Here is a 27,234-nt window from a genome sequence, read left to right on the forward strand (position 1 = left end):
TAATCTGATTATAACGTGTCTCATTGTAGTCTTCATTGGATCGATAATATTTAAGGATTTTTTAAGTTTATTTTTGAAAAAGAGAGAGAGAGGAAGAGGGAGGGAGGGAGAGGGAAAAAGAGAAAGAGAGAGAGCGTGAGCAGAGGAGGCTCAGAGAGAGGGAGACAGAATCCTCAGCAGGCTCTGCACTGCCAGAGCAGAGCCTGAAATGAGGCTTGAACTCACAAACTGTGAAATCATGACTTGAGCCAAAATCAAGAGTTGGATGCTTAACTGGCTGAGTCACCCAGCAGCCCGAGGATTTTTGAGCTTCATTGACCTGGATGTTAATTTCTTTCCCTAGATTTATTTTTTTTTTTCATTCATTATTTCTTTAAATAAACTTTCCCCCTCATTCTTTCTCTTTTCTCCCTCTGGGACTCAAATGATGCATTTATCAGTGCAAGAAAAACAATAAATCCTGAAATTCTATAAATCCTGTAGGTTTTCTTTCCTTTGTTCCCTTTTTTCCTGTTTCTTCTCTGACTGGAAAATTTCAAACGACCTATCTTCAAGTTCACAGTTCCTTCCTTCTGATTGATCATGCCCGATATTGAATCTTTCAATTCCAGATTGGAATCTGCTAGATTCTCTTATTGATTTCTATCTCTTTGTTGAACTCTTCATTTTGTTCATGTATTGTTTTACTGATTTCCTTGAGTTGCTTAATCGTGTCTTATAATTCATTCAGCTTTCATAAAACAATTATTATGTAATTATTATTTGGATTTGTCAAATTTGTCAGGTAAGTCATAGATCTCCATGTCTTTGGGGTCAGTGAAAAACTATTTTGTTCCTTTGGTGGTGATAGTTATCGATGTTTCATGTTCTATATGAGTTTGCATTTCTGTCTGCACATTTGAGGCAATAGGCAGCTCTTTCAGACCTTATGGACTCACTTCAGTGGGAAAAGACCTTCACATGCAGGTGGCTACAAAGACATTGGCTGGCTGTGGTGTGGCAGCTTTGGCCTTAGGAGAGTGTAATGGCAGCTCCAGATCTAGGAATGAGGAGGGCAGGGCAGTGTTGATTTTGTGAAATTCCATCAGGTGAGGTTACCTTTTGAAGTGAATGTGAGGTTGTTTGTCAGACAAATCTGTGGGTGTCTGTGGTGACAAAGAGAGCTGCTGTAGTCCTCAGTGGCAAATACTGCTGAAGTCCTCCTGCTCTCCCTTCCCCCTATATGGGTAAGTTATGACCATGGGGATCCCTCTTGATAACAGAATCTAGTGTTCAGGTATGCACATGGCAGCAGTGCTCATTTATAGACTTAGAAATTCTCAGGGACTTCTTCATTTAAATATCTATCATCATCATCATCATCATCATCATCACCATCACCATCATTATCATTATCATTATTTTTTATATCTACTTACCTTCATTACGTCAAGATACAGATAGATTTCAATCTCTGCATGGTCAAACACAGTGACTACTCTAATTCCATTTCTATAGCTCCAAGTATAACATTATACATAAATGGGAACCTAATACTTTGTTTTATCACAATGACAGATATTTGGAGGTAGGCCACATTATATTTAGTCAGGAAAATTAACTACTTATCAATTCAGAAATTAGGTTACCAGTATATTTCTCAAAATATTTTTGTTATCTTGTTATAAAAGGAACAACATAAAATTTTTGTCCAAAATATTTTTCATAAACTGGTATACCTAAGAAAAGCATGGAAGAAATTACTGCTTGAACTCCCAGTAATTTTTATTGGTACAAAAATCTTTATATAGAAGATATTTCCTGTCAAATGTTGGTCACTTGTAAGACAATGTAAGATTTGAAAGCTAGTATGAGGTAAGAGGTGTTAGGATTAGTAAACTGATTATCAGTTTATCAGTGTCTCCTCATCATAAAAACAACTTTTATCTGAAAAAAATGATAAAATAAAATATCTGCTACAAAACAGCATTAAAGATGAGGAATAATGTGAATAAAGCAGACTTTGGACTTAACCAGACAGGAGACTGAAACATAGCTCTGCTAGTTTCTATCTTCCTGAGTATGAGTAAAGCTGAAACATACTGTGCCTGTGTTTCCTGATCTGCATATGGGAGTATTGAAAATGCTTTTCCTTCTGGAAATTTGGTAAGAATTAAGTAACACAAAAGATAGATGAATAAATTCTGCACAACACTGAGATTATAGTTAACTATACTGTATTATACACTTGAAAGTTGCTAAGATACTAGATCTTACCGTTTCTCACCACACACACAAAAAATAATGTGACGTGATGGAGGTGTTAGTTAACACTATCATTTAATTATATTGCAATATATAAGTATAAGAAACCAACACACTGTGCACTTTAAGCGTACACAATGTTATATTCTAATTATATCTACATAAAAAATGTTTGGAACTAAAGAAGAAACATGGGAGATACTTAGTACCTAATAACTGGTAACTCCTTAGTGTTGTTGTTCTTTGTTTAGTTTTAATTTTAGTATTATCTATGTGTTGCTTCCAGCTAAAACAAATTCAGTAAAAGAATGCATTTTTTTCCATTGATTCCTGAATGTGAGAACTGGTTGAAGAACAACTCCCACTCTATAGTTCGCCATGATCATTTCAATTTTAGATGAGTAGAGCTGTGCTATATTAAAGTCAAGGTAGTTTATCCTACTGATCTGAGTCAATTATTTCCCTCTTTAATTAACATTTTTCCCCTCCAAGATAAGACTCAACCATGCTTACACTTTTAGGAGCCTAAAAGAACAGAGATAATACTGCTACCAATATGTCTATCACATTACATTGAATTTAGCTGCAGAGTTAGTTTGGAAACCTATGGCTCCTAAGACCATTTTTGGTTGCCCTTTCTCATTTTCCACTAAAATTAAAACTTTTTCATTTATTTATGCATCCGTTAATGCATGTTGATAGTTAAAATCCAAGTTACTTCCAAAAGAGATCTGAGGGGTGGTCTTATGATCAAAACCGAAGTACAATTATCACATGGTAAAGGAGGAAAAACAAATAGCAAGAAGAGAGGGTATATTCCACTCCACAGGCCTCTTTCTGTTCTATTCCTTCCTTTTTTTCTTTGTTTTCTACTTGTTCTACCTCTTTTCCTTAGCCCCTTCCAATGACTTAAGTATGCCAGCACCTTTACTTAGCTAAGGAGGTGGCACTCCACCTAAAGTGACTGCAGCTGAGCCAAGGTGGATTCTCAGACATGCCTCTAAGTGGCAGATTGTTTAGAGAAAGCTGAAGTAAGAAGCATAGGCTGAAACTGAAGGGAACATCCTTTCACAGGCAGAAGGTAAAATAGCACTATAAAAATTAGCAATTAATTCCACTACCAAAAAAATGAAGATAACTGAATGTTTCCTGGAATGTAATTATAACCTGTAATGGTTTTCTAGTTTCGCTGTACTAGAGGGAGGGCTAAGCATTCTTCTGCAGTAACTGCTTTTAATCAACATATACAAGTGATTCTCTCTTCTCTCCCTCATCCCTCCTCTCTCCAATCTCAGAATATTTTAGCAAGACTCACCTGCCTTGTAATCCTGAAGACACTCACCTGTATTAGAATTAAGATCATCAGGCTCTGATTCAGTCCCATTTTGGTTTCCATTTCCCTGAAGAGTGTTCATTGCCGTAAGCTTCATCTTCTGCAGCTTCATTGTCTCAGCCATTGCTGCAGCTGTTATACCTAAAATCAGAACCATTCCTTTTATAATGGGGACTATTTCTTAATGTAACTGAAGGCTGTATACATTTGTTTAACTGGTCTGTTCTGCATAGCACAAGCCAAAAGAAAACCCATGTTTAATTTATGAATAATATCCTTTAGCAAAGTAATTTTCAACTCCTGTTATTACTACATCTTACAATGGACAGTTTAAAACTCAAAAAAAATCATTAAATGTATATTAAATTCCATCTAAAATAATATTGTCAGAAGAAAATCTGTGAAATACTTGATGAAAATACTTTCCAGTGAGTATTACTGTAGGGACTTCTGCTAAAGGATGAACTGACTTGGCTGTGAGAATTATCTTAGAAGTGAGGGGGAAAGATGGGGGAGGATTATTTCAGATTCTCTTTCTACCTTTTACCTTCCTTATGCTTTTACATTGAGAGACCAAATAAATGAAAACATGGCATGAAACCTCTGAATGTATACCACCCCCTGTAGTATAATTACATTCTTTTGTATTGATATGAAGCAATTATTTTTTAAAACTCTGTATAATGGTATAAATAGGTAGAAATAAAAAACTCAAAGAGAAAATTTGAGTGCTTAAACTTGAAACTGTTTCTCCTAGGAAGTCTATACCAGGCAGTATCATAAAGACATATAGGAAAATGTATACTAAAAATGGAACAAGCCATACTCCAGTAATGTCCTCCAAAATATCTACTGAATTCAACTTAATTATTTGTATATACTGCCTAAATTCCTAACCATCTATTGGTGCACTGGTGCCATGGGCCAAAAAGGAAAAAAAAAACTAGCCAATTTAAAACACAGTGTGTATTGCAGGCATATGCATATTAACTAGAATTTAAATAAAATTTTGAAAAAATTAAAAAACTAAAACACAGCCTTTTGGAATTCAATTAAATCTATTCTCCCATGCAAATACAAATCAAGGAAAATAAGACATATATTAGTTGTGGTAAAAAGAAAATCACTGCCATCATCACAAGAATCTTATTCTAAAGGGTAGGGTTTACCCTTATGAAAGGTGTAAGGGGAAGTAAGTAAAGCCTATAATATCTAACTGTGTTAGGTATTGGGATAATCAATAAGTTTCTATTTTGCCATCCTGTACTCTTTACAATGCATGGAAAACTCCAAATGAAGTGAACATTTCACTACATTAGCCCATCTATAAATTATGGCAAAGAAATAATCTGAAAGAAATTGCTTTAGTTTCAGAATTGAAGATATACATTTGTACATTATATAGGTGATCCCAGAGATTTTCTTGCCATATTTAGCTTTACAGAATTCCAGACCCTCAATGACCTGCCCACCATCAAAGGGTAACTCTAGGATGAAAATATGATGGGAATGATTTAAATAAACCAAAGGACTGCCAGGGCTGAGTGCCTCATAACCCAAGACGTATCAGGAAAAGTGTCCAGAATTTACATCAACTACTCTATTAATCCAGACTGCATCCTGAGTATGACAATTATTAAATTATTTGTTGTTTAATTATTGGTAGTGCAAGTAGTAGATTTTTGTGAACAATATATAGATTTGTATTGTGAAAAACAAAAGTCAGCAAAATATGTTATAGGCAGAATTCCAGATAAAATGTGTCTTATGCAATGACACTAAGACAATTAATGAGCAAGAGTTCCCACATATTTTTAATTCATAGAAAAGATAGAAAGTTCCAATATCTATGCATTTTTTCAACCAAATGTTATCTGTATGATATCATTGAAAACAATATCAGCAAACAAATTCAGAAAATAATATTAAGGTAGTAAAGAATCAAAATATGCTAACATTACAAAGACATTTCAGAATTACCTAGTTCAATCTCTTCCTTTTGAGGATGAGGAAATAGTCTCACAGTTAAGTGTCATAGGTCAAGTATTTAGAGGGAGATATAAAGCAAAATTCAACTTTCCTGATGGGACCTGGATATATTTGCTAAAGTACTGAAGTATCTCAAACAACAGCTAATGACGAAATAGATTGGGAAGATGGCAAAGTAGGACACCCTTGAGCTGACCCCATCCCATGTTACAACTAGATATCATCCACATCCAAGTCAATCCAGAGGATAATAGATCAAACTCCACAACTAAATAGAGAAAAGAGATTGCATATGAAATGTTATGAAGGTCAGAAATATGGAGGGAGGTTACCCAGAAAAGCAATGGAGCTGCCTGCACAGAGAGGGCAATGAGCCCTCACACCAAAGAGCTCATATGGGGAAGAGTAATCCCATAACAATGGGCTCTAAGACCATTTATCCCTGATGTGGGGTAGGAGGGCATTGAGGAGGGCACCTGTTGGGATGAGCACTGGGTGTTGTATGGAGACCAATTTGACAATAAATTTCATATTTTAAAAAAATCAAGCAAGCTTAATATGTAATAGACTTTATTTCTAATATTGTACTCAGATTTTGAAGAATGATTCCGGAAATTATATTCAAAACAATAGAAAAAGGAGGGGGTGCCTGGATGGGTCAGTCAGTTAAGCGACTGACTTTTGATTTCAGCTCAGGTCATGATCTCACACTTTGTGAGTTTAAGCCTCATGTTGAGCTCTGTGCTGACCACACAGAGCCTGCTTCAGATTCTACGTCACCCTCTCTTGCTGCCCCTCCCCCACTTGCTCTTTCTCAAAAATAAATAAACATGTAAAAAATAGAAAAAGGAAAAATATGATATTGGGGACATTAAGAAAAGTATGTATTTTGGATACTAACTTTTCATTGAATATGTAATTTGCAAATATCTTCTCCCATTCTGTAGCTTGCCTTTTAATTTTCTTGATTGGTAAAACTCAACACCCCCCCCAAATAATCCAATCAAAAAATGAGAAGAAAACATGAATAGACATTTTTCCAAAGAAGACATACAGATGACCAACAGACACATGAAAAGATGCTCAACATCACTCATCAACAGGGAAATGCAAATCAAAACTACAATGAGATATTTTCTCACACCTATCAGAATGACTAAAATCAGTAACACAGAAAACAACAGGTGTTGATGAGGATGTGGAGAAAGGAGAACCCTCTTCACTGTTGATGGTAATGCAACTGGTGCAACCACTCTGGAAAAGAGTATGGAGGTTCCCCAAAAAGTTAAAAATAATTATCCTATAATTCAGCAATTGAACTACTATGTATTTACCTCAAAATACAAAAATACTAATTCAAGGGGATACTTGCACTCCAATGTTTATAGCAGCATTATCTACAATAGCCAAACTATTTATTGATGAATGGATAAAGAAGTTTTGGCATATTTATACAATGGAATATTACTCACCCTTAAAAAAGAATGAAGTCCTGCCATTTACAACATAGATGGAGTTAGAGTATTATGCTAAGAGTATTAAACTAAGTATTTTGCTAACAAGTTGCTCAGAGAAAGACAAAATTTAATTTCACTCATATATGGAATTTAATAAACAAAACAAACAAGCAAAAGGAAAAAAAATAGAAAGAAGTAAACCAAAAAACAGACTCTTAACTATAGAGAAGAAACTAATGGTTACCAGAAGGGAAGTGGGTGGGGACATGGGTTAAATTGGTGATGGGGATTAAGGAGTGCACTTGTGAAGCACAGGGTGCTTTATGGAAGTATTGAATCACTGTATGGTACTTCTGAAAGTCATATTACACTGTATGTTAACTAACTAGAATTTAAATAAAAGCTTAAAAAATAAGTTTGTTTTTGCAAACACGAATAATCGTTTATTTTCTACAAATATTGGTAACATTTGTATCAGCCCTCACATGGCAAATGTTAAGCACACATAAAGTAACCAAATATCATTATAAAAAGTACCTTTCCTGTCATCAAAAACATCTCAAATACGAGTATTATTTTAAAAATGTAATTTCTTAAAACAGAATCAGGAATTGTTTTTTACTTAAAAAATATAGTTTGAAACATTGTATCCTGAAGTAAGCTAGTGTATTAAAACATTAGCTTATAATGAAAACTTTTGCCTTGAACTCTGGTTCCACCATTACTTATGTGAATGGCCCAAGATATTAACTTCTACTTATTTCACTTTCCCTATCTGCCAAATGAGACAACTTTCAATTCCTTTAGAATTACTGGGAAAACTAATTTAGATAATGTGTATTAGAGAAACTATCATATAGCCAGAAACAATATATGAGCTCAATGAGCGTTATTTTGTTGATTCAGTGCCAAATATACTACTCTATTTTGTTAATTTTGAATAAAATAGAAAAATGCAGTAGTCACCGTTATGTAAAAACTATTCTGTGTTTCTGTTTGTTTTTATCTATGATATATAATATCGTATAGATATAAAATAAATGTGTCTTGTACATAGTGTAATATATATACTTATTTCAATGATCCAAGCCTAGTTTGAACTACTTTGTAGAAATTTTCTGATGTTTAATTGATATTATATATTAAATATGTTTTACGTAAACTGTATATAGATGTAAACTATTATTAATATTGATCTTTAAATAGCCAAATACGTGTGTAGATGATATTATGCAAAATTAAAAGGCAATATTTGGAGTTCCAGATTTTTCATAAGTAGTTTCAACATTCTGTACTTTACTATTCGATTTCTCATACCTAACTAACTTATGTTTCATCTAACTCTCAATTCTACTCCAGTTATTTAGAAATATATACATTTTAAAATGAAAAGTTTTGGCAATTTTAGGGAAAAGGTATTTATATTTGCTCATTTATAGAATCCACATGGAATTTTCCACTGAAGTTGTCTTCCTTCATGTTTTTAATTTTACTTACAACGTCTGTTAGGTCATTTTTAATGTATACAGAATCATCTCTCATCATGACTTAGGTTCAGTTCTGGCTTTTAATTTTAAAAATGGAGGGGAAGGGGGAAAAAAAGTTAGAGACAGAGGGAGCCAAACCATAAGAGACTCTTAAAAACTGAGAACAATCTGAAGGTTGATGGGGGGTGGGAGGGCGGGGAGTGTGGGTGATGGGTATTGAGGAGGGCACCTGTTGGGATGATCACTGGGTGTTGTATGGAAACCAATTTGACAATACTTTTCATATTAAAAAATAAAAATAAAAATGCTTTTATTGTGTAGAAGAAACACACTTTATTTTTTTGTAGTTTTATTTATTTTAAAACTCCAGTATAATTAATGTACAGTGTTATATTAGTTTCAGGTGTACTATATAGTGATTCATCAATTGTATACATTACTCAATGCTTATCATAAGTGTATTCTTAATCATCAATTGTATACATTACTCAATGCTTATCATAAGTGTATTCTTAATCCCCTTCACTTATTTCACTGATCCCTCCAACCTCCTCCCCTCCAGAAACCACCAGTTTGTTCTATATGTCTCTGTTTTTTGTCTTTGTTCACATTTTTTAAATTTTTTATGTTTATTAAATTCCACATAAGTGAAATCATATTGAATTTGTCTTACTCTGACTTATTTAACTTAGCATAATGCCATGTAGACCAATCTATGTTGTTGCACATGGCAAAATTTTATTTTTTTATGGCTGATTAATAATCCATATCACATCTTCTTTATCCATTTATCTATCAATGGACAGTTGGGTTACTTCCATATTTTTCCTAGTGTAAATAATGCTGCAATACATATATGTGTGCATATATCTTTTCAAATTAGTGTTTTTGTATTCTCTGTGTATGTACCCAGTAATGGAGTTACTGAAACATATGGTAATTCTATTTTTAATTTTTTGAGGAACCTCCATATTGCTTTCCATAGTGGCTGCACAGTTTTAGCTTTTTAAATCTCACACTTCGTATCATGCATTTTCTCCCATATAGTCCAGCTCTTCATATCGATTTATAATTTTCTATGAAAATGTGTATGATAATTTAAAGTGAATTCCTTTCAATTGGAAAATTTTTGTCAGTCCTTGTAAAGAAGTTTGATCATTAAATATAACCAGGATATTGAAAATATTCTTGTAAAATAAGGAAGAGAAGATGAAATATTTAAATGCCTGTTGATTCAGTCTTTTAAGAACTCTACCACCTGAAGGCACAAAATAATTTTCTGTAAAAATGTTTTGAGAAAGCCACATCCACTGTATTGGAATATCTATGTTTAGAGTTGAGTAACTGACCTATGTAATATTTTATCTTCTACCATGTATTCCTGGAAAACAGACTACATTCCCAGGTAAATATTCTGTGTGAATTTATTTTTACTGGACTCAGCAGGGATAAGGAAGGATATGAAAGAAATGTTCTGTTTTTAAATTGAAGTATATTCATTCATCAGATGAATGGATAAGGAAATTGTGGTTTATATACACAATGGAATACTACTTGGCAATGAGAAAGAATGAAATATGACCTTTTGTAGCAACGTGGATGGAACTAGAGAGTGTTATGCTAAGTGAAATAAGTCATACAGAGAAAGACAGATACCATATGTTTTGACTCATATGTGGATCCTGAGAAATTTAACAGAAGACCATGGGGGAGGGGAAGAAAAAAAAGACTCCACCAAAATACTGCTAGAGGTGGTACACAATTCAGCAAATTTGCAGGATACAAATTTAACGTAGAGAAATCTGTGGCAATTTTATACACCAACAAGGAAGCAATATAAAGAGAAATCAAGGAATCAATCTCATTTACAATTGCACGAAAAACCTTAAGATACTTAGGAATAAACCCACCCAAAGAGGTTGAAGACCTATATTCTGAAAGCTATAAAACACTGACTAAAGAAATTGAAGAGGACACAAAGAAATGGAAAAACATTCCATGCTCGTGGATGAGAAGAAAAATAACTGTTGAATTTGTCTATACTATCCAAAACAACCCACATATTTAATGCAATCCCCATCAAAATACCACCAGTGTTTTGAACAGAGCTAAAACAATCCTAAAACTTGTATGGAACTACAAAAGTCCCCAAATATCTAAAGCAATCTTGAAAAATAAAAGCAAACCTGGAGGCATCAAAATTACAGACTTTAAGGTATGTTACAAAGCACTAGTCATCAAGGCAGTATAGTACTTGTGCAAAAATGGACACATAGATAAATGGGACAGAATAAAAAAACCCAGAAATGAACCCACAACTGTATGATCAATTAATCTTTGATAAAGCAGAAAAGAATACCCAATGGAAAAAAGAAAGTCTCTTCAACAAATGGTGTTGGGAAAACTGGAAAGCAACATGAAGAAGAATAAAACTGGACCACTTCCTTACACCATACACAAAAATAAATTCAAAATAAATGAAAGACCTAAATGTGACACAGGAAACCATTAAAATCCTAAAAGATCACAGGCAGCAACCTCTCTGACATTGGCCAGAGCAACTTCTTACTAGACACGTAGCTGGAGGAAAGGAAAACAAAAGCAAAAATGAACTTTTGAAACTTCATCAAAAAAAGCTTCTACACAGGGAAGGAAACAATCGCCAAAACTAAAAAGCTACCTCCAGAATGGTAGAAGGTATTTTCAAATGACATATCTGCTAAAGGGTTAGTATTCAATATCTACAAAGAACTTATCAAGTTCAACACCCCAAAAAAAATCCAGTGAAGAAATGGACAAAAGACATGAATAGGCACTTTTCCAAAGAAGATATCCAGATGGCTAACAGACACATGAAAAGATGCTATTCTCACTCATCATTAGAAAAATACAAATCAAAACCACAATGAAACACCATCTCACACCTGTCAGAATGGTTAAAATTAACAACACAGGAAAACACATATATTGTCATGGATGCAGAGAAAGGAGAACCCTCTTACACTGTTGGTGGGAATGCAAAGTGGTGCAGCCCCTGTGGAAAACAGTTAAAGATAAACCTACCCTACAACCCAGTGCTTGCACTACTAGGTTTTTACTCGAGGATACAAACACACTGATTTGAAGGGGCACATGCATACCATTGTTTATACCAGCATTATCAGCAATAGTCAAATTATGGAAAGAGCTTAAATATCCATCAACCAATGAATGGATAGAGAAGAAGTGGTGTGTATGTATGTATATACATGTGTGTATACACACACACACACACACACACACACTGAAATATTACTCAGCCACCAAAAAGAATTAAATCTTGAAATTTGCATACACATGGATGGAGCTAGAATGTATTATGCTAAGCTAAATAAGTCAGAGAAAGACCAATGCCATATGATTTCACTCATATGTGGAATTTAAGAGACAAAACAGATAAACATGTGGGAAGGGAATAAAAAAGGTAGGAAAACCATAAGAAACTCTTACCTATAGAGAAAAAACTAGTGGTTGATGGAGGGGGGGTAGGCAGGGGATGGGCTAAATGGGTAATTGATGTTTAGGAGGGCAGTTGCGATGTGCCCTGGGTATTATATGCAAGTGATGAATCACTAATTTATAATCCTGAAACCAGTATTACACTATATGTTAACTAACTATAATGTAAATTAAAAATTGATACAAAAAAAGAGGGTCCATGTATCTTTTTGAGTTAGTGTTTTCATTTTCTTTGGGTAAATACCCAATAGTGTAATTTTTGAATAATATGGTATTTCTATTTTTAACTTTTTTGAATAACCTCCATTCTGTTTTCCACAGTGACTGTATCAACTTACATTCCTATCAATACTGCATGAGGGTTCCTTTTTTACCACATCCTCTCCAACACTTGCTCCTTTTTTTGTGTTTTTGGATTTTAGTCATTCTGACAGGCTTAAGATGATATTTTATTGTGGTTTTCATTTGAATTTCCTTGATTATCAGCAATTTTGGGTATCTTTTCATGCCAGAACCTTGATTCTTATTTCTAGCCTTCAGAAATGTAAGATAGTACATCTGGGTTGTTTAAGCTGCTTAGTCTGTAGTACTTGTTATGGAAGCTATAGCAAATTTACATAGACCTTCGTACCTGGATGTGGAGCTCTGCTGTAACAAACATATAAAAATACAGAAGTGGCTTTGTAATTAGGTTATGACAAGAGGCTGAAAAAAATTCACAACGCATATTAGAAAGAGCCTAGATTGCTGTGAAGGGACTGTTGGTTGAAGTATAAATGTTGGAAGTTACTCTGGTAAAAGTTCAAAAAGAAGAGAGGATAGTTAAAAAGATTCTATCATCTTAAAGAGTACATATTTTGCCATAAACAGAATATTTTAAATATGAGTTTTAAAAATGTTTCTGGTAAGATCACAAATGAAAATGAGGAAGATGTTATTGGAAATGGGAGGAAATGTGATCCTTATTATAGAGTAGCAGAGAACTCCTTTGAATTATATTCTATTGGATGAAAAGAAGTTGTAAGCAATGAACTTGGGTTATTTAGTTGAGATTACTAAACAAAAGTGCTAAAGGTGCAGCCTTGTTTTTTCTTGCTACTTATAGTTAAATGAGAGATGACAAATGTAAATTAAAGGTGGAATTATTGAGCAAATAGGAACCAGAACTTGAAGATCTGGAAAATTCTCAGCCTAACCAGAGAGTATCTCTAGAAATGAAGCCAATTGCATGGTTGGACAGCTGTGTGCTAAAGAGAATAGGCCTATGACTTGTGGATCCAATACACCATCTTAGCAAAAGTAATGAATAGAAATTTGGTTATATAGGAGAGATATGTGGAGGAGGAACATTTTGTTTGATGGCTTGGATTTCATGAATTGCAAGAAAGGATAGCAAAGTTTTTGAGAATGTTAAACCATGAAAAAAAATTACAGCCTCAATTGAAGAAAACAGAGACGGTACAAAATAAAGGAAGAATGACTTTGAGGACAGAGTCACAGATGCAGAGCCTGGTGAAACTGCCAATGCAACCTCATGCCAAGAAGGTACAGGCTGAGGATGTGAGGCCACTATCCAGGAAAAAGGGGTGGGCTTGCCATCTGGTGGGCACAGAAGACAAAGCATGGAGCCAAAAAACATTATTCTCAAGACTTAAAATTTACTTAAATTTCTCGTGTTAGGTTTCTGATTTGCTTGTTACCCATTGACCCCTTTATTCCTTCTGATATCTCACTTTTACATTACCCTGTCTCACCATTTTATTTTGGAAGCAAATAACTTGTCTTGTTTCACAGAGTAACAGCTGAAGAGGAATTTTGCCTCAGAATGAGTCATTCCCAGATCTCACCCACAGCCAATTTAGATGGATTTAGATAAGGTATTAGATTTACAGTTGATGTTGAAATGTGTTAAGACTTTGGGGATATTTGGATAGGGAAAATGTACTTTCCGTGTGAGAAGGACATGAATTCAGGGGAGCAGAAGAAGGAGTGTTATATGTTGAACTGTGCCAACCACAAATTCATATGTTGAAGTCCTAATATTCAGTACTTTAAAATATTAAGTTATTTGGATATGGGGTCTTTATAGATATAATCAAGATTAAATGAGGTCAATTAGGGTGGGCTTTAACCCAATATGACTAGTATGCTTCGAAAACGGAATAATTTGGACACAAGGACATGCATAAAGGTAAGAATATGTGCAAAGACATACATAGAAAGCTGTCTATAAGCCAAGAAGGCAGGCATGGAATAAATCATTCCTTCATAACCATCAAAAGGAGTAAACTGTGCTGACACCTGGATTTTAGACTTAAGCCACCAGAACTGTGAACAAATTAATTTCTGTTGTTTAACCCAACCAGTTTGTGGTACTTTGTTATAACCACCCTAGTCAAATAATACAGTTAGCAGACCCTTGACCAACATGGGTTTGAACTGTGTATGTTTACTTATACAAGGATTTATTTAGATAAATACAGTACAGTAGTGTATTTCCTTAACATTTTCTTTTCTCTAGTTTTCTTTATTACAAAAATTCAATATACAATACATATACAAAATATGTGTTGTTTACTTGGTAAGGCTTCTGGTCAACAGTATGCTATTAATAGTTAAGTTTGGGGGGAGTCAAAATTTATACACAGATTTTGGATTGTGTAGGGGGTCAGTGTCCTTAATCCCCACATTGTTCAAGGATCAACTGTATACTAGACCTATAGTAAAACACAAAACTATAACAATTTTTAAGAATTCTTTTAATGTTTATTTTTGAGAGAGAGACATAGTGTCACTGAGGGATGAGCAGAGAGAGAGGGAGACAGAATCTGAAGCAGACTTTAGGCTCCAAGCTGTCATCAAAGAGTCCGATGTGGGGCTCAAACTCACAAGCCATGAGATCATGACCTGGGCCGAAGTCAGGCAATTAACGAACTGAGCCACCCAGGTGCCCCCAAAACATAAAATATTTTAGAAGAACATATAGCATAAAATAATGTGACCTTGGATAAAGCAAATATTTCTTAGATAAAATGAAAAAAAATCATTTAATTAAAAAAAATTGATAAGTTGGGCTTCATCAAAATTTAAAACATTGGTTCTTATAAAAACCCTGTGAAAATATGAAAAGAGAACTCAAAAACTTACATAAAATATTTGAAAATGACATATCTGATGAAGGAATTATATCAAGAATACATAAACTGAATAATGAGAAAAATTAACCCAATAGCAAATGACAAAAGCTCTAGAAGACAGTTAACCAAATATATAAATATGGCAAAAAGTACATAAAAAGATGCTCAGTATCCATAGTCATTCAGAAAATGCAAATCAATAATAATTAGATAACAACATTGGAAAGACTAAAATAAATTTCTTTAAAAAAACCAACAATATCAATTTCTGACCATAATATGAATCAAATGGAACTTTAGGTCATTGTCATGGGAATTCAAAATGATACAACCACTTAGGATAACAGTTTGGCATTGTCTAATACAATTAAATATGGACGATGGCAGAACAGCATGGAAGATTTTTGTGTGTCTCGCATCCATGAAACACAGCCAGACCAACACTAAACCATCCTACACACCTAGAAAACTGACTGGAGGATTAACACAACAATCTGCACAACCTGAACCACAGAATTCAGCAGGTACATGGCGTGGAGAGGTGAACTTGGGGAGAGAGAAGCCGGCAGTGGGCAGGGAGCCGCTTTTGCAGGTGGAGAGAAGATGGAGACTGGGGTCAGGGGGGAGAATACAGGAAAAACACCCCTTCTCAAAAGCAGCTGGAGAGAAAGTGGAAAACTGGAAACAGCCACAGGGATTTAAACTAAAAAGGGAGAAAGGAGAAAGGAGAGGGTTTAAATTACATTAAGACTGTAAACGGGGAGTGCAAAATCTGCAACTCGGCAGCTTGATACCTGGAGGTGCTCTGGTGGGAAGGGTGAATCCCCAGGAACAGAGTGGGGTCAAGAAGGTTCTTGGGCCACATGGGGAAAAGCGGTTCCACTGCTGGAAGGACATTTGGTGGAGACTGTTGAAGCCACCTGGTCCCAGCAGACCCCAGAAAATGGCCACATTCACTGGTGCTGGAACAAAGTTGTTAAGGGTGAAGCCTGGTGCCAGATGTGTGTTGTGATTTTCCATAATCCCTGAAAAGCCACTGCTACACTATCTTGCGAACTTTTCTGGGGCAAGCTGGCACCTGGCCACAGTCTCAAGGAACCAGCAGCAGCAGGGTCCTGCAAGCATTCCTGGGTGCAGCCAGCATTCGGCCATTGCTTGGTGAGACCATCCCACAGAGGGGCAGAATGGCTCAAAGCCACCATCCTTCAGAAGTTAGGGACCAGGGAAAACAGCTGCATCTGTGACAAAATGCAGGAGAAAGGTACTGCCTTGGGCTTGGTCATGGACAGTGAAGAAGCACAGAGTTGACAAAAGCTGAATACAGACGAGGGGTGCACGATTGGTGATCGGAAAGAAGAGAGTTATGATACTAGAGACTGGGTAGCTGGGTGATGCCATTTTCACCGTTTCTGCGCATGTGCATACGCACCTGCAAGTGCCACAACATTCCACCCCAGTAGGCTAGCAGTGCCATCTAATGGAGAATGGAGCCCTTATACTGAGCCCTGTCACAACTGGGCCAACCTGACTCTTCAAGAACACAAGTCTCACCGCCTGCTTAGTTTATGAACCATAAAGAACTACATAGCCTGACTTCTAGGGGAAAACAAAGTAATTTCAGTCCTATTTCAATCTGTAAGCAGGTCTATCTATTCAATTTTCTCTCTTTTTTTCTCTTTTTTACTTCTTTTCTTGAATACACAAAGAGAAAAACTTCATTTTTACTTTCAATTTCTATTGAAAATATTTTTTTAACTTTTTAACATACTTTTTGCTTGCATGTACACTTTTTTCAAATTCTATTTTACTTACATGTTTTTATTTTAGTCTAATACAGTGTATTCACTTTTTTTTCAAATTTTCAAACGATTTCTTTTTTTTTCTTTTCTCTTTTTTCTCCTTTAAGTTTCTTTTCAGTTTCTTGAATACAGAAAGAGAAAAAATTCATTTATTAAAGTTTTATTAAAAATATTTTTCTTTAATTTTTTCTACTATATTTTTTGATTTTGTGTAATTTTTTTCAAATTCAATTTTACTCCCATCATCTCATGATAGTCTACTTCACTGTACTTATTTTTTTCAAATTCTCAAATGATTTCCTTTTTTTCCCCTCTTTTTTTCTCTACTCTGTCAAAGCACTTTTGACACCCAGACCAAAACACATCTAGGATAAAGCATCATTTATTAGATTTTGTGTGTGTGTGTGTGTGTGTGTGTGTGTGTGTTTAATTTTAACACCTATTCTCTTGAAGGTGTTTCAAAAAATAGAAATGGAAGGAAAACTTCCAAACTCTTTCTATGAAGCCAGCATTACCTTGATTGCAAAACCAGACAGAGACCCCATTAAAAAGGATAAGTATACACCAGTTTCCCTGGTGAATAGGGAACATGGATGCAAAAAATCCTCAACAAGATATTAGCCAACCAGCTCCAACAATACATTAAAAAAATTATTCACCACGACCAAGTGGGATTTATACCTGGGATGCAGGGCTCGTTCAATACACACAAAATAATTAGTGTGATTCATCACATCAATAGAAAAAAAAAAGAATGCAAACCATATGATCCTCTCAATAGATGCAGAGAAAGCATTTGACAAAATACAGCATCCTTTCTTGATAATAACCCTCAAGAAGATAAGGTTGGAAGAAGAAGCATACCTCGAGATCGTAAAAGCCATATATGAACGACCCAACACTAATATCCTCAATGGGGAAAAACTGAGAGCATTCCTGCTCAGGTCAGGAACAAGACAGGGATGTCCACTCTTGCCACTGTTACTTATCATAGTATTGGAAGTCTTAGCCTCTGCAATCAGACAACACAAAGAAATAAAGGCATCCAAATCGGCCAGGAGGAGGTCAAACTTGCACTCTTCGCAGATGACATGATACTCTATATGGAAAAACCCAGATTCCACCAAAAAACTGCTAGAATTGATTCATGAATTCAGCAAAGTTGCAGGATATAAAATCAATGCACAGAAATCAGTTGCACTCCTATACACCAACAATGGAGTGACAGAAAGAGAAATCAAGGAATCGATCCCATTTACAGTTGTACAAAAAACCATAAAATACCTAGGAATAAATCTAACCAAAGAGGTGAAAAATCTATACACTGAAAACTATAGAATGCTTATGAAAGAAATTGAAGAAGACACGAAAATAAAGGAAAAAGATTGCATGCTCCTGGATAGGAAGAACAAATATTGTTAAAATGACAATACTACCCAAAGCAATCTACATATTCTGTGCAATCTCTATTAAAATAACACCAGTATTCTTCACAGAGCTAGAACAAATAATCCTAAAATTTGTATGGAACCAGAAAATACCCCGAATAGCCAAAGCAATCTAGAAAAAGAAAACCAAAGCAGGAAGCATCACAATCCCAGGCTTCAAGATATACTACAAAGCTGTAATCATCAAGGCAGTGTGGTACTGGCACAAGAACAGACACGCAGATCAATGGAACAGAATAGAGAACCCAAAAATGGACCCAAAAACATATGGCCAGGTAATCTTTGACAAAGCATGAAAGAATATCCAACAGAATGAAGACAGTATGTTCAGCACATGGTGCTGGGAAACCTGGACAGCGACATGCAGAAGAATGAACCTGGACCACTTTCTTACACCATACACAAAAATAAACTCAAAATGGATGAAAGACCTAAATGTAAGGCAGGAAGACATCAAAATCCTGAGGGAGAAAGCAGGAAAAAAACTCTTTGCCCTTCGCCACAGCAACTTCTTAGTCAACACGTCTCCAAGGCAAGGGAAACAAAAGCAAAAATGAACTACTGGGACCTCATCAAAATAAAAATCTTCCACACAGTGAAGGAAACCATCAGCAAAACTAAAAGGCAACCGACGGAATGGGAGAAGATATTTGCAAATGACAAATCAGATAAAGGGTTAGTATCCAAAATCTATAAAGAAATTATGAAACCCAACACCCAAAAAACAAATAATCCAGGGAAGAAATGGCCAAAGACATGAATAGACACTTCTCCAAAGAAGACATTCAGATAGCCAACAGATACATAATAAAATGCTCAATATCAGGATTTCTGAGGGGAAAATGGCAGTTTAGGAGGACGCTGGGCTCACCGCGTCCTGCTGATCACTTAGATTCCACCCACACCTAGCTAAATAACCCAGAAAACCGCCAGAAGACTAGCAGAATGGATTCTCTGGAGCCAAGCATAGACAAGAGGCCAACGGAGGAGGGTAGGAAGGCAGAGAGGCGGTGCTCGCTACATGGAGTGGTGAGAGGGAGCCAGGGCAGAGGGGCAGACCACTGGCAAAGCAGAGCCCCCGAGTCTGGCTTGCAAAAGCAGAGGGGCCGGATGCAGTGTGTTCTGACAGCAAGCGGTACTTAACATCTGGAAGGTTATAAGATAACAGTCTGCTCGGAGAGTGGGAGGGCTGGAGGACAATGGGAGGGAGAGTTTTTGAGCCCCGGATGGATGACAGAGCTCAGCTTAGTGGGGAACAAAGGCGCTCACCAACACCATCTCCCTCGCCCATCACCCAGCCAAAATCACAAAGGGAACCAGTTTCTGTCAGGGAACTTGATTCCACCACACAAACATCCAATGCTGTGCTTCTGTGGATCCGTCCCTCCTGCAGCAGGTCTGACTCCCTCCAGTGCCACAGGGCCCCTCCTAAAGTGGATCACCTAAGGATAAGTGAGCTGAGCCTGCCCCTCCCGCCCCTGTGCACCTTCCCAATCCACCCCAGCTAATACTCCAGATATCCAGCACCACAAGCCTGGCAGTGTGCAAGTAGCCCAGATGGGCCACGCCACCCCACAGTGAATCCCGCCCCTAGAAGAGGGGAAGAGAAGGTACACACCAGTCTGAATGTGGCCCCAGCGATGGGCTGGGGGCAGACATCAGGTCTGACTGTGGCCCCGCCCACCAACGCAAGTTATTCAAGACAGCACAGGGGAAGTGCCCTGAAGTTCCACACCACTCCAGGGACTATCAAAAATGATGAAATAGAAGAATTCTCCGCAAAAGAATCTCCAGGAAATAGCAACAGCTAACAAACTGATCAAAAACGATTTAAATAATATAACAGAAAGTGAATTTAGGATAATATACATGAAATTAACCTCTGGGTTTGAAAACAGTCTGAAGGACAGCAGAGAATCTGTTGCTACAGAGATCAAGTGACTAAGGAACAGCCAGGAGGAACTAAAAATGCTATTAATGAGCTGCAAAATAAAATGAAGACGACCACAGCTCAGATTGAAGAGACAGAGGAGAGAATAGGTGAACTAGAAGATAAAATTATGGGAAAAGAAGAAGCTGAGAAAAAGAGAGATAAAAAAAAATCCGGGAGTATGAGGAGAAAATTAGAGATTTGGTGATGCAATAAAGAGAAATAATCTATGCATAACTGGTATTCCAGAGGAGGAAGAGAGAGGGAAAGGTGCTGAAGGTGTACTTGAAGAAATAGTAGCTGAGAACTTCCCTGATCTGGGGAAGGAAAAAGGCACTGAAATCCAAGATGCACAGAGAACTCCCTTCAGACGTAACTTGAAACAATCTTCTGCATGACATATCATAGTGAAACTGGCAAAATACAAGGATAAAGAGAAAATTCTGAAAGCAGCTAGGGATAAACGTGCTCTAACATATAAAGGGAGACCAATCAGACCTGTGACGGATCTCTCTACTGAAACTTGTCAGGCCAGAAAGGAATGGCGGAAATCTTCCATGTGATAAACAGAAAAAAATATGCAGCTGAGAATCCTTTATCCAGAAAATCTGTCATTTAGAATAGAAGGAAAGATAAAGGTCTTCCCAAACAAACAAAAACTGAAGGAATTTGTCACCACTAAACCAGCCCTACAAGAGATCCTAAGGGGGTTCCTGTGAGACAAAGTACCAGAGACATAGCTACAAGCATGAAAGCTACAGACATCACAATACTCTACCCATATCTTTCTATAACAACACTGAATGTAAATGGACTAAATGTGGCAACCAAAAGACATAGGGTATCAGAATGGATAAAAAAACAAGACCCATCTATTTGCTGTCTATAAGAGACTCATTTTAGACCTGAGGACAACTTCAGATTGAAAGTGAGGGAATGGAGAACTACTTATCATGCTACTGGAAGTCAAGAGAGCTGGAGTAGCCATACTTACATCAGACAAACAGGACTTTAAATTAAAGGCTGTAACAAGGATGAAGAAGGGCATTATATAATAATTTACAGGGTCTATCCATCAGGAAGAGCTAACAATTATAAATATCTATGTGCCAAACACGGGAGCCCCCAAATATATAAAATAATTACTCACAAACATAAGCACCCTTATTGATAAGAATGTGGCAATTGCAGGGGACTTTAACACTCCACTTACAGAAATGGATAGATCATCTAGACACACGGTCAATAAAGAAACAAGGGCCCTGAATGATACATTGGATCAGATGGACTTGACAGATATATTTAGAACTCTGCATCCCAAAGTAACAGAATACACTTTCTTCTCGAGTGCACATGGAACATTCTCCAAGATAGATCACATACTGGGTCACAAAACATCCCTTTATAAGTATACAAGAATTGAGAACATACCATGCACACTTTCAGACCACAATGCTATGACGCTTGAAATCAACCACAGGAAAAAGTCTGGAAAACCTCCAAAAGCATGGAGGTTAAAAAAAACCCTACTAAAGAATGAATGGGTAAACCAGGCAATTAGGGAAGAAATTAAAAAAAATATATATGGAAACAAACGAAAATGAAAATACAACAATCCAAAAGCTTTGGGATGCAGCGAAGGCAGTCCTTAGAGGAAAATACATTGCAATGCAGGCCTATCACAAGAAACAAGAAAAATACCCAATATAAAATCTAACAGCACACCTAAAGGAAATAGAAGTAGAGCAGCAAAGACACCCCAAACCCAGCAGAAGAGAAATAAGATCAGAGCAGAAATAAACAATATAGAATCGAAAAAAAAAAAAACCTACAGAGCAGTTCAATGAAAACAACAGTTGTTTTTTTGAAAAAATAAACAAAATTGATAAGCCTCTAGCCAGGCTTCTCAAAAAGAAAAGGGAGATGACCCAAATAGATAAAATCATGAATGAAAATAGAATTAGGACAACCAATCCATCAGAAATACAAGCAATTATCAGGGAATACTATGAAAAATTATATGCCAACAAACTGGACAACCAGGAAGAAATGGACAAATTCCTAAACACCCACACACTTCCCAAACTCAATCAGGAGGAAATAGAAACCTTGAACAGACCCATAACAAGCAAAGAAATTGAATCAGTCATCAAAAATCTCCCAAGAAATGAGTCCAGGACCAGATGGCTTCCCAGGGGAGTTTTTCCAGACGTTTAAAGCGGAGATAATGCCTATCCTTCTCAAGCTATTCCAAAAAATAGAAAGGGAAGGAAAACTTCCAGACTCAATCTATGAAGCCAGCATTACTACTATGCCTAAAGCACACAGAGATCCAGTAAAAAAAGAGAACTACAAGCCAATATCCCTGATGAACATGAATGCAAAAATTCTCAATAAGATACTAGCAAATCGAATTCAACAGCTTATAAAAAGAATTATTCACCATGATCAAATGGGATTAATTCCTGGGCTGCAGGGATGGTTCAACATTCACAAATCAATCAACGTGATACATCACATTAATCAAAGAAAAGATAAGAACGATATGATCCTGTCAATCGATGCAGAAAAAGCATTTGACCAATTCAGCAAACTTTATTAATAAAAACCCTCGAGAAAGCCGGGATAGAAGGAACACACTTAAACATCATAAAAGACACTTATGAAAAGCCCACAGCTAACATCATCCTCAATGGGAAAAAACTGAGAGCTTTTTCCCTGAGATCAGGAACACGACAGGGATGTCCACTCTCACCGCTGTTGTTTAACATAGTGTTGGAAGTTCTAGCATCAGCAATCAGACAACAAAAGGAAATCAAAGGCATCAAAATTGCAAAGATGAAGTCAAGCTTTAACTTTTTGCAGATGACATGACATTATACATGGAAAATCTGATAGACTCCACCAAAAGTCTGCTAGAACTGACACATGAATTCAGCAATATTGCAGGATACAAAATCAATGTACAGAAATAAGTTGCATTCTTATACACTAACAATGAAGCAACAGAAAGACAAATAAAGAAACTGATCCCATTCAAAATTGCACCAAGACGCATAAAATACCTAGGAATAAATCTAACCAAAGATGTAAAAGGTCTGTATGCTGAAACCTATAACAAAGCTTGTGCAGGAAGTTGAAGAAGATATAAAGAAATGGAAAAATATCCCATGCTCATGGGTTGAAAGAATGAATATTGTCAAAATGTCAATACTACCCAAAGCTATCTACACATTCAATGCAATCCCAATCAAAACTGCACCAGCATTCTTCTCGAAACTAGAACAAGCAATCCTAAAATTCATATGGAACCACAAAGGGCCCTGAAGAGCCAAACTAATTTTGAAGAAGAAGACCAAAGCAGGAGGTATCACAACCCCAGACTTTAGCCTCTACTACAAAGCTGTAATCATCAAGACAGCACGATATTGGCACAAAAACAGACACATAGACGAATGGAATAGAATAGAAACCCCAGAACTAGACCCACAAACGTATGACCAACTAATCTTTGACAAAGCAGGAAAGAACATCCAATGGAAAAAAGACAGTCTCTTTAACAAATGGTGCTGGGAGAACTTGACAGCAACATGCAGAAGATTGAAACTAGACCACTTTCTCACACCATTCACAAAAATAAATTCAAAATGGATAAAGGACCTGAATGGGAGACAGGAAACCATCAAAACCCTAGAGGAGAAAGCAGGAAAAGACCTCTCTGACCTCAGACGTACCAATTTCTTACTTGACACATCCCCAAAGGCAAGGGAATTAAAAGGAAAAATGAACTACTGGGACCTCATGAAGATAAAAAGCTTCTGCGCAGCAAAGGAAACAATCAACAAAACTAAAAGGCAACCAACGGAATGGGAAAAGATATTTGCAAATGACATATCGGACAAAGCGCTAGTATCCAAAATCTATAAAGAGCTCACCAACCCCACACGCAAAAACCAATTAATCCAGTGAAGAAATGGGCCGAAAACATGAATAGACACTTCTCTAAAGAAGACATCCAGATGGCCAATAGGCAAATGAAAAGATGCTCAATGTCGCTCCTCATCAGGGAAATACAAATCAAAACCACACTCAGATATCACCTCACACGAGTCGGGCCAAAATGAACAAATCAGGAGACTATACATGCTGGCGAGGATGTGGAGAAACGGGAACCCTCTTGCACTGTTGGTGGGAATGCAAACTGGTGCAGCCGCTCTGGAAAACAGTGTGGAGGTTCCTCAAAAAATTAAAAGTAGACATACCTTATGACCCAGCAGTAGCACTGCTAGGAATTTACCCAAGGGATACAGGAGTACTGATGCATAGGGGCACTTGTACCCCAATGTTTATAGCAGCACTCTCAACAATAATCAAATTATGGAAAGAGCCTAAATGTCCATCAACTGATGAATGGATAAAGAAATTGTGGTTTATATACACAATGGAGTACTACGTGGCAATGAGAAAGAATGAAACATGGCCCTTTGTAGCAACGTGGATGGAACTGGAGAGTGTGATGCTAAGTGAAATAAGCCATACAGAGAAAGACAGATACCATATGTTTTCACTCTTATGTGGATCCTGAGAAACTTAACAGAAGACCATAGGGGAGTGGAAGGGGAAAAAAAAAAAAAAAAGGTTAGAGTGAGAGAGAGTGAAAGCATAAAAGACTCTTAAAAACTGAGAACAAACTGAGGGTTGATGGGGGGTGGGAGGGAGGGGAGGGTGGGTGATGGGTATTGAAGAGGGCATTTTTTGGGATGAGCACTGGCTGTTGTATGGCAACCAATTTGACAATAAATTTCATCCATAAATAAATAAATAAATAAATAAATAAATAAAATGCTCAACTTCACTCATCATCAAGGAAATACAAATCAAAACCACACTGAGATACCACCTTACACTTGTTCAAAATGGCTAAGAGTAGCAACTCAGAAAACAATAGATATTGGCAAGGATGTGGAGAAAGAGGATCTCTTTTGCATTGTTGGTGGGAATGCAAGCTGGTGCAGCCACTCTGGAAAACAGTATTGAGTTTCCTCAAAAAGTAAAAGTTTTTTGAGTCTAACCTATGACCCAGCGATTGCACTACTAGGCATTTATCCAAGGGATACAGTTGTGGTGTTTCAAAGGGACACATTCACCTCCATGTTTATAGCAGCACTATCAACAATAGCCAAAGTATGGAAAGAGCCCAAATGTCCATCGATGGATGAATGGATAAAGAAGATGTGGTATATATATGTATATATACAATGGAGCATTACCCGGCAGTCAAAAAGAATGAAAGCTTGCCATTTGCAACTACGTGGAGAGAACTGGAGGGTATTATGCTAAGTGAAATTAGTCAGAGAAAGACAAAAATCTTATGACTTCACTCATATCAGGACTTTAAGAGATAAAACAGATGACCATAAGGCAAGGGAAACAAAATAATATAAAAACAGGGAGAGGGACAAAACAGAAGAGACTCATAAATATCGAGAACAAACTGAGGGTTACTGGAGGGTTGTGGGAGGGGGGATGGGCTAAATGGGTCAGGGGCACTAAGGAATCTACTCCTGAAATCATTGTTGCACTATATGCTAATTTGGAAGAAAATTTAAAAAAATAAATAAATAAAACAAGTTAATAAAAAATAAAAAAAAAAGAAGAAAACACGTACCTGAAAAATTAAAAGAAAAAAAATAAAGAACAAAATACTATATAAGCAAGAGGTTAGTTTGGCTTGTGGAAAACCAAGATACAAATATAATATATTAAATGTAAAAACATTAAATATGAATTATCATTTAACTCAGAACCTTACTGATGGGCGTTTCTCTGATATGTGCAGGGTAATCATGCAAAAACTTGTACAAAGGTGTTTATAGAAAATGTATGCATAGTTTACAAAAACTAAAAACAAAACAGATAACCTTCAGTTTGTGAGTAGATAAAAGTTTGATACCTATAAAATGGAAAACTACACAGCAATTTAAAAAAAATAACCAACTACTGATAAAGGAAACAACACTGATGAATGTAAAGAAACTGCACTCAAATAAGCTACATATAACACATATTTCACTTTATAGAACATTGTTAATAGGCAAAACTATAGGTACAGAAGAACAGAGTAGTAATTCCTTAGAGTGTGTCAAGGGATTATTCACAAAGGGGCAAAATAAACTTGAGTGATGGAAATTTTCTTTTTTTAATTTTTTTAAAATGTTTATCTTTGAAGGAGAGAGAGACAAAGTGTGAGCAGGGGAGCAGCAGAGAGAGAGGAAGACACAGAATCTGAAGTAGGCTCCAGGCTTTGAGCACTCAGCACAGAGCCTGACGCAAGGCTCCAACTCACAAGCCGTGAGATCATGGCCTGAGCTGAAATCAGACACTCAAAGGACTGAGCCACACAGGCGCCCCGAGTGATGGAATTTTCCATGTGTTCATTTTGGTGACTGTATACATGTCAAAATGTATAGGACTGTATACTCTAAATGGTGAATTATATATGTAATTATATATGTAAACTATAGTTCAATAATCCTGACTTTAAAAAAATGTATAGTGCAGGCTCCAAAATCGGCTCTCAATACATAACTAGGTATAAAGCCAACTTTTGGTATTCAATAAGTGTGTGACTTTGGAAAGGTTATTTTACTTCAACTATGGTTTCTTCCACCATAAACAATAAAATAAGGAAGTTGTAATGAATGTGCATAATGAGATATGTTTTCACTCTTATGTGGATCCTGAGAAACTTAATAGAAGACCATGGGGGAGGGGAAGAAAAAACAAGTTAGAGAGGGAGGAAGCCAAACCATAAGAGACTCTTAAAAACCGAGAATAAACTGAGGGTTGATGGGGGGGGGGGGGTGAGGGAGGGGAAAGTGGGTGATGGGCATTGAGGAGGGCTACTGTTGG

At 36.5% G+C, this 27,234-nt stretch overlaps 1 protein-coding gene across 1 annotated transcript in view; it reads right to left on the reverse strand.

Moving 5' to 3' along the window:
- Nucleotides 1-27,234, reverse strand: part of DACH2 (dachshund family transcription factor 2) — an 845,266-nt gene that overhangs the window by 267,792 nt on the left and 550,240 nt on the right. The window contains exon 4 of the mRNA XM_081792609.1: nucleotides 3,587-3,718. Coding sequence (XP_081648735.1) covers nucleotides 3,587-3,718 — 132 coding nt within the window. The remainder of the gene's footprint in view (nucleotides 1-3,586; nucleotides 3,719-27,234) is intronic.

This window comes from Panthera onca, chromosome X (genome assembly GCF_046562875.1).
Source record: "Panthera onca isolate mPanOnc1 chromosome X, mPanOnc1 haplotype 2, whole genome shotgun sequence".
NCBI lineage: Eukaryota > Metazoa > Chordata > Mammalia > Carnivora > Felidae > Panthera > Panthera onca.